Raw genomic sequence first — 16716 nt, 5'->3', positions numbered from 1 at the left:
CCCTCTTGTGATCCACAGTGAGTATGACATTTACGGGTTTAGGACTGTCCCGGATGCTGATGAGGAAGAGAAATTGGTTGCCAAGGTCCGAGCACTGGACTTGAAGACTCTGTACCTCACGGAAAACCAGGAAGTTTCCACTGGGGTCAAATGGGAGAATTACTTTGCAAGCACAGTGAACAGGGAGATGGTGTGCTCTCCTGAACTGAAAAACCTGATCCGTGCGGGCATCCCCCATGAGCACCGTTCGAAGGTGTGGAAGTGGTGTGTGGACCTCCACACCCGCAAGTTCAGGGACAGTGCGGAGCCCGGCTACTTCCAGACCTTGCTTCAGAAGGCCCTGGAGAAACAGAACCCAGCCTCCAAGCAGATCGAACTGGACCTGCTACGGACTCTGCCCAACAACAAGCATTACTCCTGTCCCACCTCGGAGGGCATCCAGAAGCTGCGCAACGTCCTGCTCGCCTTCTCCTGGCGCAGCCCTGACATCGGCTATTGCCAGGGCCTCAACAGGTGGGTGGCGCCAGCTGCTCCCAGCCTATCCCAGAGTGCCAGGCTCCAGGCCAGGCCCTCATGGCAGCAGCACCCTCCCCTGTGCTGGGGGGGTTTTTTGTTTTCGTTTTTCATTTCATCTGTCATCTTATTATTTGCCTATTTAATTTTTTTCTTGTGATGTACAGAAGGGTTACAGTTACCTAAGTCAGGTAAGAAGTACCTTTCTTTTTGGACCATGTCCCCCCATCCTTCTATCTCTCCCAGTTTTTCCCTCCCATCCCCACCCACAAGTTATTTTCCACATAGTGTCCAGTGAGGACCACAGCTGCGTTTGTTCACCCATATCTGTGCTACTCCTTTACCCTCCCAAAGACAAATAAATGAACAAACAAAACAGAAAAGAAAACAAAAACAGCAACAAAGAAAAAATCTTGTTAGCCAGGGTTTGGAGGGGGGGAAAAAACCAAGAAATGATGCCAGGATAGTTTTAATGCACCATACCCTCATTTTGAGAACAACTGATTTCTTTTTTTGTTGTTGTTGTTATTTTTTTGGTCCGGTTGTGGGGCCTGAACTCTAGGCCTGGGCGCTGTCCCTCAGCTCTTCAGCTCAAGGCTAGCGCTCTACCACTTGAGCCACAGCGCCACTTCCGGCTTTTTTCTTTTTGCTTATGTGGTGCTGAGGAATCGAACCCAGGGCCTCGAGCATGCAAGGCAAGCACTCTACCACTGAGCCACCTTCCCAGCCCCATGAGAACAACTGATTTCTGACAGATGTGATTGCAGATCATATGAGGAGCACAGTAGTTGGGGCTGGGTATGTGGCTCAGGTGTCGAGTATACAAACAACATGAGGGGGCCCCGGACTCAAGTGCATCGCCACATAAAACAGCTAGGAGCCCGGGCACTGGAGGCTCATACCTGTAATCCTAGCTACTCAGGAGGCTGAGATCTGAGGATCACAATTCAAAGCCAGTCCAGGCAGAAAAGTCCCAGTGAGACTCTTCAATAATCCACTCAAAAACCAAAAGTGGAGCTGTGGCTCAAGTGGTAAGAGCGCTACCCTTGAGCACAAGGAAGCTCAGGGACAATACCCAGGCCCTGAGTTCAAGTCACAACCAACAAGAACAACAAAAAGAAACAGCTTAGGAGTGTGTATGTGTGTGTGTGTGTGTGTGTGTGTGTGTGTGTACATGTGTGTGTGCCAGTTTGGGGGTTTGAACTCAGGGCCTAGGTGTTATCCCTGAGCTTTTGTGCTCTATCACTGAGCTCAGTGAGTAATTTCATTTTTTTCCTGCTTGTTTTTTGTTTGTTTTTTGGTGTGTTTTTTTTTTTTTTTTTGCCAGACTTGGGGCTTGAACTCAGAGCCTAGGCACTGTCCCTGAGCTTCTTTTGCTCAAGGCTAATACTCTACCACTTGAGCCACAGTGCCACTTCTAGTTTTTTCTGTGTATGTGGTATTAAGGAATAGAACCCAGGGCTTCATGCATGCTAGGCCAGCACTCTGCCACTAAGCCACGTTTTCAGCCCCTTTTCCTCTTTGTTCACATGTGTGTTTCATCAAAAATTTAAAGCCAAGCCTGGCATTGGTAGCTTATGCCTATAATCATAGATACTGAGGAGGCTGAGATCTGAGGATCTTGATTCAGAACTAGACTGGGCAAGAAAGTCTGTGAGATTCTTTTTTTTTTTTTTTTCCAGTCATGGGACCTGAACTCTGGGCCTGGGTGCTGTTCCTCAGCTCTTCAGCTCAAGGCTAGCTCTCTACCACTTGAACCACAGCACCATTTCCGGCTTTTTCTGCTTATATGGTGCTCAGGAATTGAACCCAGGGCCTCATGCATTCGAGACAAGCACTCTACCACTGAGCCACCTTCCCAGCCCCAAGAAAAGAATGTAAAGCCAGAAAATGAGTTGTGGCTCAAGTGATAGAGCTTTAGCCTTGAGCACAAAAGCTCAAGAGACAGTACCCAAGCCCTGAGTTCAAGCCCTGGGACGGACACACACACACACACACACAAACACACACACACACACACACACACGGACACACACACACACACACACGGACACACACACACGGACACACACACACACACACACACACACGAGTTACTTGACATTTCTTGGATAGTAAGCTATAAACATCTGAATGAGCAAAATTTTCTAATGGAGGCATTTTTTGGAAGGAGGCTGTTCAATCACAAGGAAACTAGGTTATCCAAATAAAACCAAACCCTAGCATGAGGCGTGCCTAGCTTGCTCTGGATGGAGCCTTTTCTCTCATGCTGGTTGTTTTATTGTTTTTTTTTAAACTTATTTTTATTTATTTGTTATAAAGGTGATGGATAGAAAGGTTACAGTTACATAAGTCAGGTATTTGGGACTGTCACCCCTTCCCTCCCTCTCCTCCAGTTTTTCTCTCCCATCCCCCACCCCTGAATTGTGTGGTTCATTTTCCACAGAGTGTGCAGCGAGCACCACTGCTGCATTTGGTGATGCTTTTTTGCCACCAGAGAGAAAGGGGTTTCAGTGCACACTTCTGCGAGGACATGCTGGGCCTGGCACTAACTTTGTTCCCCCTTTGCTCGTAGGTTGGTGGCTGTGGCTCTCCTGTACCTAGAACAAGAAGACGCTTTCTGGTGTCTGGTCACCATCGTGGAAGTGTTCATGCCCCGAGACTATTATACAAAGACCCTTTTAGGATCCCAGGTGCCTTTCCCCCATTCATTCTTATTAGCATATATTGTACAAAATAACCACTTTGTTGTGACATTTCTGTATTCAAGGGCTTTTTAAAATACTTAAAATGTTTCAGAGCTGAGAATGTGGCTTAGTGGTAGAGTGCTTGACTAGCATGCATGAAGCCATGGGTTCGATTCCTCAGTACCATATAAGCAGAAAAAGATGGAAGTGGCACTGTGGCTCAAGTGGTAGAGCATTAGCTTTGAGCGCAGAGGCTCAGGGACAGAGCCCAGGCCCTGAGTTCAAGCCCCATGACTCCAAAAAAATAAAAAAGATAAAATACTGTGTTTTGGTGCTGGGAATGTGGCTTAGTGGTAGAATACTTCTAACATGCATGAATCCCTGGGTTCAGTTCCTTAGTACCACATAAACAGAAAAGGCTGGTAGTTGCACTGTGGCTCAAATGATAGAGTGCTAGTTTTGAGCAACAGAAGCTCAGGGACAATGTCCAGGACCTGAATTCAAGCCCCAGGACTGGCAAAAAAAAAAAAAAAGTAAAATAAAATGCTGTGTTTTCAGTCACTAACTTGTAGCTGAAATGTGACCAGGGTTCTTAGTGAGGCCATGGCTTTGTTTGCATGATTTTAAGCCGTGATTGCCAGCAAGTCAGTCAGAGGTAAGAGACAGAACCCAGGCCTGCATGCATGTGCTGTATGCATGGCCTGGGCCTTCTCTGGGCACATACCTGCTCCACAGTGTCTTCCCCTAAGCACATACCTGCTCCATGGCTTCTCCCCTAAGCACATACCTGCTCCATGCCTTCTCCCCAGGCACATGCCTGCTCTGCGCCTTCTCCCTGGGTGCCCGCCCTCCATCTCTTGGGTTGGCCTGTGGGAGGCGCTGGGGGTTACTGTGGTCAGACTGGAGGACAGGCCAGGAGCAAGGTTCCTCTCCCCATGTGTCCTGAGCCTCTGTCTGTAGCTTTATCCTCTGAGCTGGTATCTGGTAGGTCCTTCCTGCAGGAGGGCAAGTGACCTCATCTGCGTCCTCACTCCCGCTAAGATCTGCTGTCCCCTCGCAGCTCTGCGCTCTCCCGCTGCTCAGCTTCTGTATCCAGTGCCCAGTGAAGAATCCTCTCGGCCACAACCGTTCAGTGATCTCTGATTTCCTGGCTGTTGGACCTGACTCAGTTTTACTTTATATTTGCATTTCTACCTTTGCAAGGGGTTCCTCCTTACCCTCTCCATCACCACCTGACCCATGCACCTCTCTAGTTCCCCAGACCAAAGCCCAGGCCATCTAGGACCGTGCCTCCTGCCCCTGGAGCCCTGTGCCTCCATTTCTTTTTTTTTTCTTCAAGTTTTTTATTGTGATTAAGTGGTTACATAATTTCCCAAATTTCACAGTATTGTGGGATAGTGAAGCTTAGTTAAAGTCACAAACACATTCTAACTTTCATAGGACAAATTGTCTATCATGGTGTATAACATTGATGAGTTCTGTGAGCTTTGCGATACAGTTATTTCTTCCACATTGGGTGGTATGTACATTTCTTTTGTTTTGCATAGCATCATCTGTGTCGTCCTCCTGGTTCCCCTCCTGTGTACACAGATACACCATACATGTGATCAGCAGCATGGGGTTATTTAGTAGTGATTTGATCAGATGAGTGGAAGTCCTTTGTTTCTTAAATCCTGGTAATTTTGTTGTATCCCCTAACATTTTGGATTTAACATCCACTTATCAGGGAAAACATGTGCCATTTGTCTCTTTGCACTTGGCTTACCTAGCTCAACATGATTTCTTCTAGCTCCATCCATTTCCCTGCAAATGCCATTATTTTGTCCTTTCTAATGGCTGCATAATATTCCATTGTGTATAGATACCACAATTTTTGGATCCATTCATCTGTGGTGGGCATCTGGGTTGTTTCCATATCCTGGCTATTGTGAACAGTGCTGCAATAAACATGGAGGTGCATGTGTCCTTGTATACTGGTTCCTGTTGTTCAGGATAAATGCCTAGAAGTGGGTCATACGGGAGGTCAGTATTTAGGTGTTTTTGTTTTTGTTTTTTTGTCGGTCATGGGTCTTGAACTCTGGGCTTGGGCGCTGTCCCTCAGCTCTTCAGCTTAAGGCGAGCACTCTACCGCTTGAGCTACAGCACCACTTCTGGTTTTCTAGTGGTTTATTGGAGATAAGAGTCTCACGGACTTTCCTGCCCAGACTGGCTTTGAACCAGGATCCTCAGATCTCAGCCTCCTGAGTAGCTAGGATTACAGGTGTGAGCCACCAGCACCCGGCTAATATTTAGCTTTCTGAGGACCCTCCAGACTGCTTTCCAAAGTGGTTGTATAAGTGTACATTCCCACCAGCAGTGTAATAGGGTTCCTCTTTCTCCACATCCCCTCCAGCATTTGTCGTTGGCTGACTTGAGGATGTGGGACATTCTGACTAGGGTAAGGTGTATCTCAGGGTTGTCTTTATTTGCATTTCCTTCACAACCAGGGATGGTGAACATTTCCTCATGTGTTTCTGGTGTTTTTTTTTTTTTGGGGGGGGGGGTCTGGTCGTGAGGCCTGAACTCTGGGCCTGGGCGCTGACCCTCAGCTCTTCATCTCAAGGCTAGCGCTCTACCACTTGAGCCACAGCGCCACTTCTGGCTTTTTTCTTTTTGTTTATGTGGTGCTGAGGAATCGAACCCAGGGCCTCAGGCATGCAAGGCCAGCGCTCTACCACTGAGCCACCTTCCCAGCCCTCTTCATGTGTTTCTTTGCCATTTTTATCTCTTCTTCTGAGAAGTCTTTCTTTAGTTCCCTTGCCCATTTAGTAATTGATTTGTTAGGTTTGGGAGGGATTAGTTTCTTGAGTTCCCTGTATATACTGGATATTAACCCCATGTCTGATATATTGCTGGTAAATATTTTTTCCCAATTAGTTGGTTGTCTTTCTAGCTTGGTTGTTATAGCTTTAGCTGTACAGAAACTTTTTTTTTTCCAGTTAAATTTTTTATTGTAAAGATGCTGTACAGAGAGGTTACAGTTACATGAGTGTACAGAAACTTTTTATTTTAAGGTAGTCCCATTTGTCGAGTCTCTCTCCAATTTGTTGTGACCCTGGGACTCTGTTCAGGAAGTTCCTGCCTGTTCCTATAAGTTCAGGTGTCTCTCCTACTCTGTCCTGCAGTAGTTTTAGAGATTCAGGTGTGATGTTAAGGTCTTTAATCCATTTTGAGTTGATGTTGGTGCATGGTGATAGGCTGGGGTCCACTTTTAGTCTTCTGCATGTGGCTGCCCAGTTTTCCCAGCACCAGTGGTTGAAGAGGCTGTGTTTCTTCCACTGTATGTCTTCGGTTCCTCATTAAGTATAATATTGGCTATTGGTCTGTCGTATATGGCTTTTATTGTTTTAAGGAATGTTCCTTCTATTCCTATTTTGTCCAGAGCTTTTAACATGAATGAATGTTGCATTTCTACATCTGCGGCGATAATCATGTGATTCTTGGCCTTGGCTCTGTTGATGTGTTGGATAACATTTATTGATTTATGTAAGTTAAACCATCCCTGCATCTCTGGGATGAAGCCTACCTGGTCGTAGTATATGATGTCTTTTATTTGTTTCTGGATTCTGTTAGCTAGAATTTTGTTAAGGATCTTTGCATCTGTGTTCATCAAGGAAATTGGTCTGTAATTCTCCTTTTTGGATGGGTCTTTGCCTGGTTTGGGGATGAGTGTGATATTGGCATCATAGAATGAGTTTGGGATAGCTCCCTCCTTCTCTGTTTCTCTGAAGAGAAGTATGGGTATTAGTTCTTCTTTAAAGGTCTTATAGAATTCTGTTGTGAATCTATCTGGTCCTGGGCTTTTCCTTTTTGGAAAACTTCTGATTGCTTCCTGTATCTCGTTGTCCTCCATTTCTTTTTTTTTTTTTTTTTTTTTTTTTTTGTCGGTCGTGGGGCTTGAACTCTGGGCCTGGGTGCTGTCCCTCAGCTCTTCAGCTCAAGGCGAGTGCTCTACCACTTGAGCTACAGCGCCACTTCCGGTTTTCTGGTGGTTTATTGGAGATAGGAGTCTCACGGTCTCTTCTGCCTGGGCTGGCTTTGAACCGCGATCCTCAGATATCAGCCTCCTGAGTAGCTAGGATTACAGGCATGAGCCACCAGCGCCCGGCTTGTCTTCCATTTCTTTTACTGGTGTTTCTCCTGCATTGCTGGAGTTGCCTCCTGTTTTCCTCTATCCCTCCAATGCTGTCTCAGACTGAGTCATATGCCTCTCTTCTACAGTCTCAGCATTTTCAGAGCAAGCCTACTTCCTGATCTGGCTGTAATCTGATCCTGCGTTGGTAGAACACTGTCTGGCTATACCTGTGGTAGTAGAACACTGCTCTCTAGCTGTACCTTGAACTTGTGATGATAGAACAGTGGTCTGACTGTCCCATGATTCTGCAGTGCTGGAACACTGTTCTCTGGCTGTACCTTGAACCTGTGATGATAGAACAGTGTGGTCTGACTGTACCATGATTCTGCAGTGGTAGAACACTGTTCTCTGGCTGTATCCTGATCCTGTAATGGTGGTTGTACTCTGATCCTGTTAGCTGGTTGTACCTTGATCCTATGGTTATAGAACATCGATATCTGACTGTACCATGATCCTGTGACAGTAGACACTGTGGCCTGGCTGTACCCTGCTCTGCAATGGTTGAACATTCAGATTTGGCTGCACCTGATCCTGTGGTGGTAGAACACTGCAGGCTGGGAATGTGGCCCAGTGGTAGAGTGCTTGCCTGGCATGCATGAAGTCCTGGGTTCAATTCCTCAGTACCATGTATACAGAAAAGGCTAGAAGTGGCGCTGTGGCTTAAGTAGTAACGTGCTAGACTTGAGCAAAAGAAGCTCAGGGACAGTACCCAGACCCTGAGTTCAAGCCTCAGGACTGGCAGAAAGCACTGTGGTCTGGCTGTAACCTGATCCCGTGATGGTAGAACATTGCAGTCTGGCTGTACCTTGGGTCCTGTGGTGGTAGAACACTGCGATCTGGCTGGACCTTGATTCTGTGGCAGCAGAACACTACACTATGGCAGCACCCTGTCTACTTCACTTGCAAACAGGACGCCTCCACCTGGCACTCACAGAGTTCCATGCCACCACCTGGGCTCTGGCACAGCTCCAGTGCACACATGTTCATGATACTCCTCTGTCACCCCAAGCCGTTGTCAGGACCCTGATGTCACCACAGCCCCTGTGATGACTTACGTTAACTGGACTGTTCTTGCCCGTCTTCCTGTCTCTGGCTAGTTGATTGTGCCTGTAGGGCCATAGCTGTGTCATTGGAGGGTGTCTAGCACCTTGTAAAGTTGACATCTGACCTTTGAGGAGCCCTGCCAAGAAAGAGGAATTGATAGTGAGCCCTCTCCCTTCTAGGCGGGCCTCAGTGACAACCTGGACTAGGGAAGAAGAGGGTGAGCCCCACCCCACCCCCCTGCCCCCCCTGTCCAGTGATCCTGCAGATTAGAGGAGGACAGAGAGAGGCCTAGCCTCTCCCAGGGCCTCCTGCTGTGGGGCTTGGGAGAAGCGTCCTGGTCTCTGAGCAGGCGCCTCACTTGCTCATCAGCCACACACTGAATTCTCTGTGGTGTGAGTTTGTCAACTGGGACATGCCCAGAAGTGGGTTGAGGTGGCGGTCATGGCTGGTAGGACCAAAAGCTCAGGAAGGTTTCGATCCTGGACACTGACAGCTTGAAAGGTTCAGAGTCTCAGCCACATGCCCATGGCTCACGCCTGTCATCCTAGCTACTCAGGAAGCTGAAATCAATGAACCAGCAAAAAGCTAGAAGTGAAGGTGTGGCTCAAGTAGTAGAGCACTAGCCCTGAGTAAAAAAGCTCAGAGACAGCACTAGATCCCGGAGTTCAAGCCCCAGGACCAGCACATACACACACACAGATTCAGAATTCTCATGAACTCAGCATTCAGAACAAGCAAAAGAAAACATAAATGCATAACCCGGGCTGTAAGGCGTGGGCAGGTGTGTGGTGGGGAGTGTGGGCAGAGCTGGCTCTCCCTCCTTGGAGCTGTGGCCACACATCACTTAGCTTAGCAGCCCCATGCCTCAGTTTCCCCATCTGTCAAAAGAGGTAGCTCCCTCTCTTGAATTGTTGGAGGTTAAATTCAGGTGATTTATTGAAAGAGTTTAATGGGATTCCCAGAACATTCCAGAAACTTGGTATAAGTTGTTCTTGTAGTAGGCACAAGGGGAAGACCTTAGAAGTGTGTGGATGTGGAAAAGACCCTGCATCACTTCATCACAACTCAGTGGACTTTTTTTTTTTTGTACTGGACCTTGAACTCAGAGCACAGACACTGTCCTTCAGCTTTTTCACTCAAGACTGGTGCTCTATCACATGTCCACTTCTGGCTTTTTGGTGGTTCATTAGAGATGAGAGTCTCATGGACTTGCCTGCTCAGGCTGGCATCAAATTTGATCCTCAGATCTCAGTCTCCTAAGTAGCTGAGATTACAAGTGTGAGCACCGGTGCCTGGCTTAAGTGTAAATTCTAAGGCAATTTTCTCCTCACTACATGCAGGGAAGGTAGAAATGCGGAAATATCAGAAGGTGCTGACAGAAAATAAATTTTTTTTAAACTATAGACTCAGACTCAAGAATGTATGGAAATGGGAGCTAAAGTCTCAGTTGGTATATAAGTCCACATTGCACTGTAGCCTAACTATTTTCATCCTTTACCCCCTTCACCTATCCCCCCCCTTTTTTGCCAGTCCTGCTGCTTGAACTCAGAGCCTGGATGCTGTCCCTTAGCTTCTTTGGCTCAGTGCTAGCACTCTACCACTTGAGCCACAGAGCCACTCTGGCTTTTTCTGTGATCAGTTGGAGATAAGAGTCTCACAGACTTTCCTGCCCAGGCTGGCTTTGAACTGCTATCCTCAGATCTCAGCCTCCTGAGTAGCTGGGATGACAGGTGTGAGCCAAGGAAGTCCCGATTTCCCAGTGCATTGTGAGCACAGGCGCTGGCCTGAGGTGGCTGACCCTTCCCCCTCCCCCGCCCTGTGACGAGGACATCCCCAAGTGGACACCCAAGGTACACCAGCAGTGTGAGGCCTGCAGCCCTCGGCGCCACCCAGCCAGGCTTCTGCTGAGCCCCCGTCTTTGTTTGCCCACGGGGTACATGTCTGCCCTTGGTTCCCCAGGTGGACCAGCGTGTGTTCCGAGACCTCCTGGGGGAGAAGCTTCCCCGGCTACACGCCCACTTCGAGCAGCACAAAGTCGACTTCACCCTCATCACGTTCAACTGGTTCCTGGTGGTGTTTGTGGACAGCGTGGTCAGTGACATCCTCTTTAAGATATGGGACTCCTTCCTCTATGAAGGGCCAAAGGTGGGTGTGTGCAGCTCGGCGTGGCTCAGTTCAGATCCATGTGCATGTGCACTGCAGCCAGTTTGCCCCAGAGCTCAGGAGGTCCCCCCAGTGCCAAGGCACTGCCGGTTGGGTATGCATTTGGAGGTCTTGCCAAAGGGCATTAGTTTATCTTCTGGCCAGGTGCCAGTGGCTCAGGCCTGTAATCTCAGCTACTCAAGAAGGCTGAAATCTAAGGTTGGTGGTTCAGAGCCAAAAGTCTGTGGAGACTCCAATTATCCACCAAAAACAGAACAAGAGTAGAGCTGTGGCTCAAGTGGTAGAGCACCATCCTTGAGCAAAAGAAGCTCAGGCACCATGCCCGGGGCCTGAGTTCAAGCCCACTGGGAAACAGTGGCTCACACCTGTAATCCCAGCTCTTCAGGAGGCTGAGCGCTGAGGATTGAGGTTCAAAGCCAACCCAGGTAGGAAAAGTCTGTGAGGCTCTTTATCCCCAGTGAACCAGCAAAAATCCAGAAATGGGGCTGTGGTTCAAGTGGTAAAGGGCCAACTTTGGGGGAAAAAAAGCTCAGGGATAGCATCTAAGCCCTGAGTTCAAGCTCAAGAGGGTGTGAGGGCTGGGAATGTGGTTTAGTGGTAGAGTACTTGCCTGGCATGCATGAAGCCCTGGGTTCGATTCCTCAGTACTATATACACAGAAAAAGCCAGAAGTGGCGCTTAGGGACAGCATCCAGGCCCTGAGTTCAAGCCCCAGGACTGCCACCCCCCCCCCAAAAAAAATCTGGTTGGACTCCAGTAAATGTCACTTTCCAAAATGACAGCACAGCTTGGCATGGGCCACCAGGGCCCTTAGATGTGGAAAGGCCTTTTTTTTGGGGGGGGGGAGTCCGGTTGTGGGGCCTGAACTCTGGGCCTGGGTGCTGTCCCTCAGCTCTTCAGCTCAAGGCTAGCGCTCTACCACTTGAGCCACAGCGCCACTTCCAGCTTTATTCTTTTTGCTTATGTGGTGCTGAGGAATGGAACCCAGGGCCTCATGCATGCAAGGCAAACACTACCACTGAGCCACCTTCCCAGCCCTGGAAAAGCCTTTTGCTGCAAAGCTTCCAGAGGTCCATTCCACTCACATGGAGTGCCCCAAAGACAAGTCAGCAATGTACCAAGTCTCTTCCACCACGCTTGGAATCAGTAGCTGAGGTTGAGCTTGCTGGTTGAGGTGGGTTCCATCCCTGGAGACGAAGCTCTTTCAGCCGAGACTTACATAAAGATGCCAGGCTGTGCACAGCACTTCTTCAGTCCAGGAGGAGGCCTGCAGCTCCAACTCCAGAATGGGACTAGAGCCATGGTACGCCTCTGCTCACACCTTGCCTTGCCTTCCCACAGGTTATTTTCCGCTTCGCCCTGGCGCTTTTTAAGTACAAGGAAGAGGAGATCCTGAAATTACAAGATTCCATGTCCATCTTCAAATACCTCCGGTACTTCACGCGCACCATTCTTGATGCAAGGTACACGGAGCCTGTGGGGTCCTGACCATCCTTCCCAGCTGTCCTTGCTTTTTCCAGCTCGGAGCCCCGGGGGGAGGGAATGCCCTTCCAGGCCTGAGGTGGACATAGGTGGCAGAGGCGGCCACGGACGCCGCTCCCAGCTTCCTGGAGGTCATGGCTGCTCTTAAGGATCTTCCGCTGGGGCGGGGTCTTCAAGATGGCTTCCGTTTTGTCCATACACTAACAATAGTGACCTGGCTGTGGCGGGAGAGGAAGGATATCTGAGCAGGAAGCTTGCCCTGAAGGACAGTCGCCTGGCCGGGTTCAGCCTGGTCCAGCCACCTAGTGTGACTCCAGAGACGTCTTTCTGCCAACACTGCCCCGCCCTAACCATGCTCAGCGAGGCCTCCCGGCCTTCTGTCCTGTTCCCAGCTTGGCCCCGCATGGCCCCACAGCGCCACCTTGTGAAAGGCTCTGGCAGCAGCTTCCCCTCGGCTTGATTTATTTATTTGCTTATTTTAGTCAGTCCTGGGGCTTGAACTCAGGGCCTGGGCACTGTCCCTGAGCTTTTGGGCTCAAGGCTAACGCTCTACCACTTTGAGCTACAGTGCCACTTCTGGTATTTGCGTGGTTCACTGGAGGGAAGAGTCTCATGGCCTTTCTTGGAACTGCAATCCTCAGATCTCAGCCTCCTGAGTAGCTGGGATTACAGGCATGCGCCACGGTGCCCAGCTGCCCCTGGCTTTAGAAAGTCAGGGTCACTTGAGCAGCACCCTGGGCCTGCCTCTTCTGGAGCCCCATGATTTACTACACCCCCACGCCAGTGCAGGACAGCGTTGGTTGGCCTTACAAAGAAGTAACAGGGCCTTCTATAGCCAGGTTATGTTTGGGAGCGGTTAGAGACTGAGCAGGACCAAGCATTCAGGACATGTCCCCTCGCCCCTGGATGCCATCCTGGGCCAGTGTCTGGCCCCACTGGAGAACGTGAACGGGTCTGTTGAGTCGCTAGTGTTCACTGTGTGGCCAAGGAGCGGGGCTCTGGGGAGCCTGTGACGCATAGGTACGAGGGAGAAAAGTCTGCTTGTGTGGGCTCCTGTGCCAGCCCGTGGTCCTCTGGATCACCCTCCCTGGGCTGGATCAGCAGAGCTGGGTACCGGGAAGCACTTGGGCGTCACTGCGGCCAGGCCTGCCCTAAGCTCCAGACTCGGCCAGCCTAGAACCCAAGGAGAGCTTGGCTTTCGGGTCCTTTACTCTCAGATCCACAGTGGGCATGCGGCCACGCCCAGATCCCTGCTGTGACAGGCCACGCCCCCATCGGGGTCCTGGGCAGACAGGCCCTGCTTGGGGCCACCATCGCAAGTCCAGGTTGCAGGCTGGCACGGGGGGTGGGGGGGGGAACAGGAGGGTAGACCTGCTCTCCGCAGAAACCTCAGCTCTGGAGTTTTGTTGTCTTTTTCTTGGTCATGGGTCTTAAACTCAGGGCCTGGGCACTGTCCTTGACCTCTTTTTGCTCAAGGCTAGCTCTCTGCCACTTGAGCCACAGCCCCACTAATGTTTTTTGAGTGGCTCATTGGAGATGAAAGCCTCCTGGACTTTCCTGCCTGGGCTGGCTTCAAACCCTAATCCTCAGATCTCAGCCTCCTGAGGAGCTTCAATGACAGGCGTGAGCCATGGTGCCTGGCTCTGTTCCTAGTCACAGCTAGCCAGTGCCAGCTTGTGGGCACGCTGCCGCATGTGGAAAGCTTTATTGTCACTTGGCACCAGGGTGTGGGGGCGGTGGGACCCCGCTGTGCATGTGTGTCGACATTGTCTCCACACCTGCCACGCTGGCCTCGGGGTCTGCCATGACCATCGCTCCTTCCGCTCCGGTCCCTGGCCTCGGGCTCGGGCCTGGCCTCCGGCTCGGGCCTGGCCCCATGCGGCTCGGGCCTGGCCCCGTGCAGCTCGGGCCTGGCCTCGGGCTCGGGCCTGGCCCCGTGCAGCTCGGGCCTGGCCTCGGGCTCGGGCCTGGCCCCGTGCAGCTCAGGCCTGGCCTCCGGCTCAGGCCTGGCCTCCGGCTCGGGCCTGGCCTCCGGCTCGGGCCTGGCCTCCGGCTCGGGCCTGGCCCCGTGCAGCTCGGGCCTGGCCTCCGGCTCGGGCCTGGCCTCGGGCTCGGGCCTGGCCCCGTGCAGCTCGGGCCTGGCCTCGTGCAGCTCGGGCCTGGCCTCCAGCTCGGGCCTGGCCCCGTGCAGCTCGGGCCTGGCCTCGGCTCAGGCCTGACCCCGTGCAGCTCGGGCCTGGCCTCCGGCTCGGGCGCAGCTCACCCGCTCTGCGCCTTGCATTTGTCCCGCAGGAAGCTGATCAGCATCTCCTTTGGGGATCTGAACCCCTTCCCCCTGCGCCAGATCCGGAACCGGCGCGCCTACCACCTGGAGAAGGTGCGGCTGGAGCTCACGGAGCTCGAGGCCATCCGCGAGGACTTCCTGCGCGAGCGCGACGCCAGCCCGGACAAGGGCGAGCTGGGCAGCGACGAGGAGGACTCCTGACCGCCCGCCGCGGCCCAAGCGCGGGCGCCCCGGCCCCTGCCCGCCCTCCGGGACCTGCGGGCGAGCCGCAGCCACTCCGCGCTTTGTCTCTGACGTGTTTACAGACCGGCCCCGCCACGTCCGCGGCGTCCGTCCGCAGCTTGCGCCGGCGGCCCGTACACACGGCAGCCGCCTCGTGGAGCCTTGCTGGAAGGCGCCCGTTCAGCGGAAACGGAGCCCTGGCCGGGCACCAGCCCACTGCGCACTGCCGCCCGGGGCGCCCGTCCCGGGCAGGGCCGGGCCCCAGCCTCGGGGGCAGAGCCGGGGCGCCCCGTCCTGGGCAGGGCCGGGCCCCAGCCGCAGGGGGGCAGAGCCGGGGCGCCCCGTCCTGGGCAGGGCAGGGCCCCAGCCGCAGGGGGGCAGAGCCGGGGCGCCCCGTCCTGGGCAGGGCCCCAGCCGCAGGGGGGCAGAGCGGGCAGGGCCCCAGCCGCAGGGGGGCAGAGCGGGCAGGGCCCCAGCCGCAGGGGGCCGGCGGAGCCCGTGATGCCCGCGCCCCGCATGAAGCGTGGGGGCGTCCCCGGCTTCTGTCTGCCGCTCGCGGGCCTTCTCCGGGCCGCGTCGCCCAGCCCGGTCCCAGCCCGGTTCCAGCCCGGGCTCACGCGCTTGGGTGGCTGCGCCCTGGCCGCCGCAGCCGCGCGCAGCGGGAGGCGCGCCCTCCGCCGGAGAACCGAGGCTGCAGCCTGGGGAGCCTGGCTAGAGGAGGGCCGGGGCCTCAGGGGCTCCAGGTCAGCTCCTCCCAGGAAACGCGACATCCTGGGCCCCAGCTGCGCCCTGGGGCGGCTGCGCCGGCCAGCCTGCCCCCGATTCCCCAGCACCACCAAAAAATTGCCAAAAACCCTGCGGTGGCCACGGCCGGACGTCCCCCATTCTCTACTCCAAGGCCCAGATGGAAGGGCTGGGCCACTTCCAGCAGGGCCAGGCCGGAGGGGGCGCCCCGGGTGGGGCGGGGCAGGGAGATGCCCACTTCATTCCACGGTGTTTTCTGTTGATACTTTTGTATATTTTTCACTACAGTTTATATTTTTATAGGCTATTTTATCAAGGTTGTCACAGATACAAGTATTTTCTATACCGAGTTCTGTCTTATGTGCACCCCTCCCATATGTGTACAGCCAAGCGCCTGAGTGCTTCCTTCCGTCCCTGCCACCCTTTCCTCCAGCCTCCAGCGGTGACCCTCACGTCTGCTCACCCCAGGTGGCCATGGTGCTACTTGCAGTTGCATTGACCGCTGAGACTTGCTGATGGCTCGGTGGCTTGGAGCCATGGAGGCTCCATCTGGTCAGCTGGGTACAGGAGGTGGCCAGGCCCAGTCTGGCTTCTCCACAGCGCCCAGTGCCCCACCCTGCTGGACAGCATGAAGCCTCCAGGCGGCGCTGCCGAGCCATGCTGGGCTTTTCTATCTCAGCAGCCTCTTGGATGATCTTCAAAGTTTGGAAATATAAAGGGAGAAATAAATTCATTTGCCGAACACTCTGCCTTGAGCCGCAATTATGGTACCTGCCCTGTTTTGTTTATGTTTGTGCCAGTCCTGGGACTTAAACAGCCCACATGCTGTCCCTGAATTTTCTTGCTCAGGGCTGGCGCTCTACCCCTTGAGCCACAGCTCCATTTCTGACTTTTTGTGGCTCATCAGAGGTAAAAGTCTCACACTTTGCTTCTCTGGGCTGGCTTTGAATCACAATCCTCAGCTCTCAGGTGGGATTACAGGTGTGAGCCACTGCCTCCCTGCCCTGTTTGTAACGGGGCAGAAGGCACTGGCAGCCGTGGTCGCAGGGGACCCTGGGAACTCTGGGAGAGCTGGGAGCAGGGGCCGCAGGAACAGGTTTGGAGTCCCTCCTCCCCCCTCTCCCCCCCAGCAGAGGACGGCACCATGCCAGCCTGAGTCACGGCGTGTTTGCCGCTGTCTTGGCTGTCAGCACGGGCCCAGCCACCCCAGCCCTCACTGGAAAAACACAGGATGATTAAGACCAAGTGTCCCCACGGAGGGGGAGCGGCAGCTCGCCCTGGGCTCCTGGGCAGCAGCCGGGCCTGGAAGCCTTGTCTCCCCTCCCTGAGACAGAGGTTCAAGGTGCCTGTGGGCTTAAGCTGCCCCATACAAGTCAAAGCAGAGCCAGGACTCCAGCACGCCG

At 53.0% G+C, this 16716-nt stretch overlaps 1 protein-coding gene across 2 annotated transcripts in view; it reads left to right on the top strand.

The window, feature by feature from the left end:
• The window catches only part of Tbc1d2b (TBC1 domain family member 2B), a 73954-nt gene extending 57899 nt beyond the window's left edge, over positions 1-16055 (top strand). For both annotated transcript variants that reach the window (XM_070042782.1, XM_070042783.1), the window contains exons 9-13: positions 19-513; positions 3089-3206; positions 10378-10563; positions 11923-12044; positions 14356-16055. In XM_070042782.1, coding sequence (XP_069898883.1) covers positions 19-513; positions 3089-3206; positions 10378-10563; positions 11923-12044; positions 14356-14548 — 1114 coding nt within the window. In that variant the 3' untranslated portion in view covers positions 14549-16055. The remainder of the gene's footprint in view (positions 1-18; positions 514-3088; positions 3207-10377; positions 10564-11922; positions 12045-14355) is intronic.
• Positions 16056-16716: the final 661 nt, after the last annotated feature.

Source organism: Dipodomys merriami, unplaced genomic scaffold (genome assembly GCF_024711535.1).
Source record: "Dipodomys merriami isolate MVZ:Mamm:240054 unplaced genomic scaffold, mDipMer1.0.p SCAF_33, whole genome shotgun sequence".
In the NCBI taxonomy this organism is placed as follows: domain Eukaryota; kingdom Metazoa; phylum Chordata; class Mammalia; order Rodentia; family Heteromyidae; genus Dipodomys; species Dipodomys merriami.
This window is presented reverse-complemented; position numbering and strand designations above follow the sequence as displayed.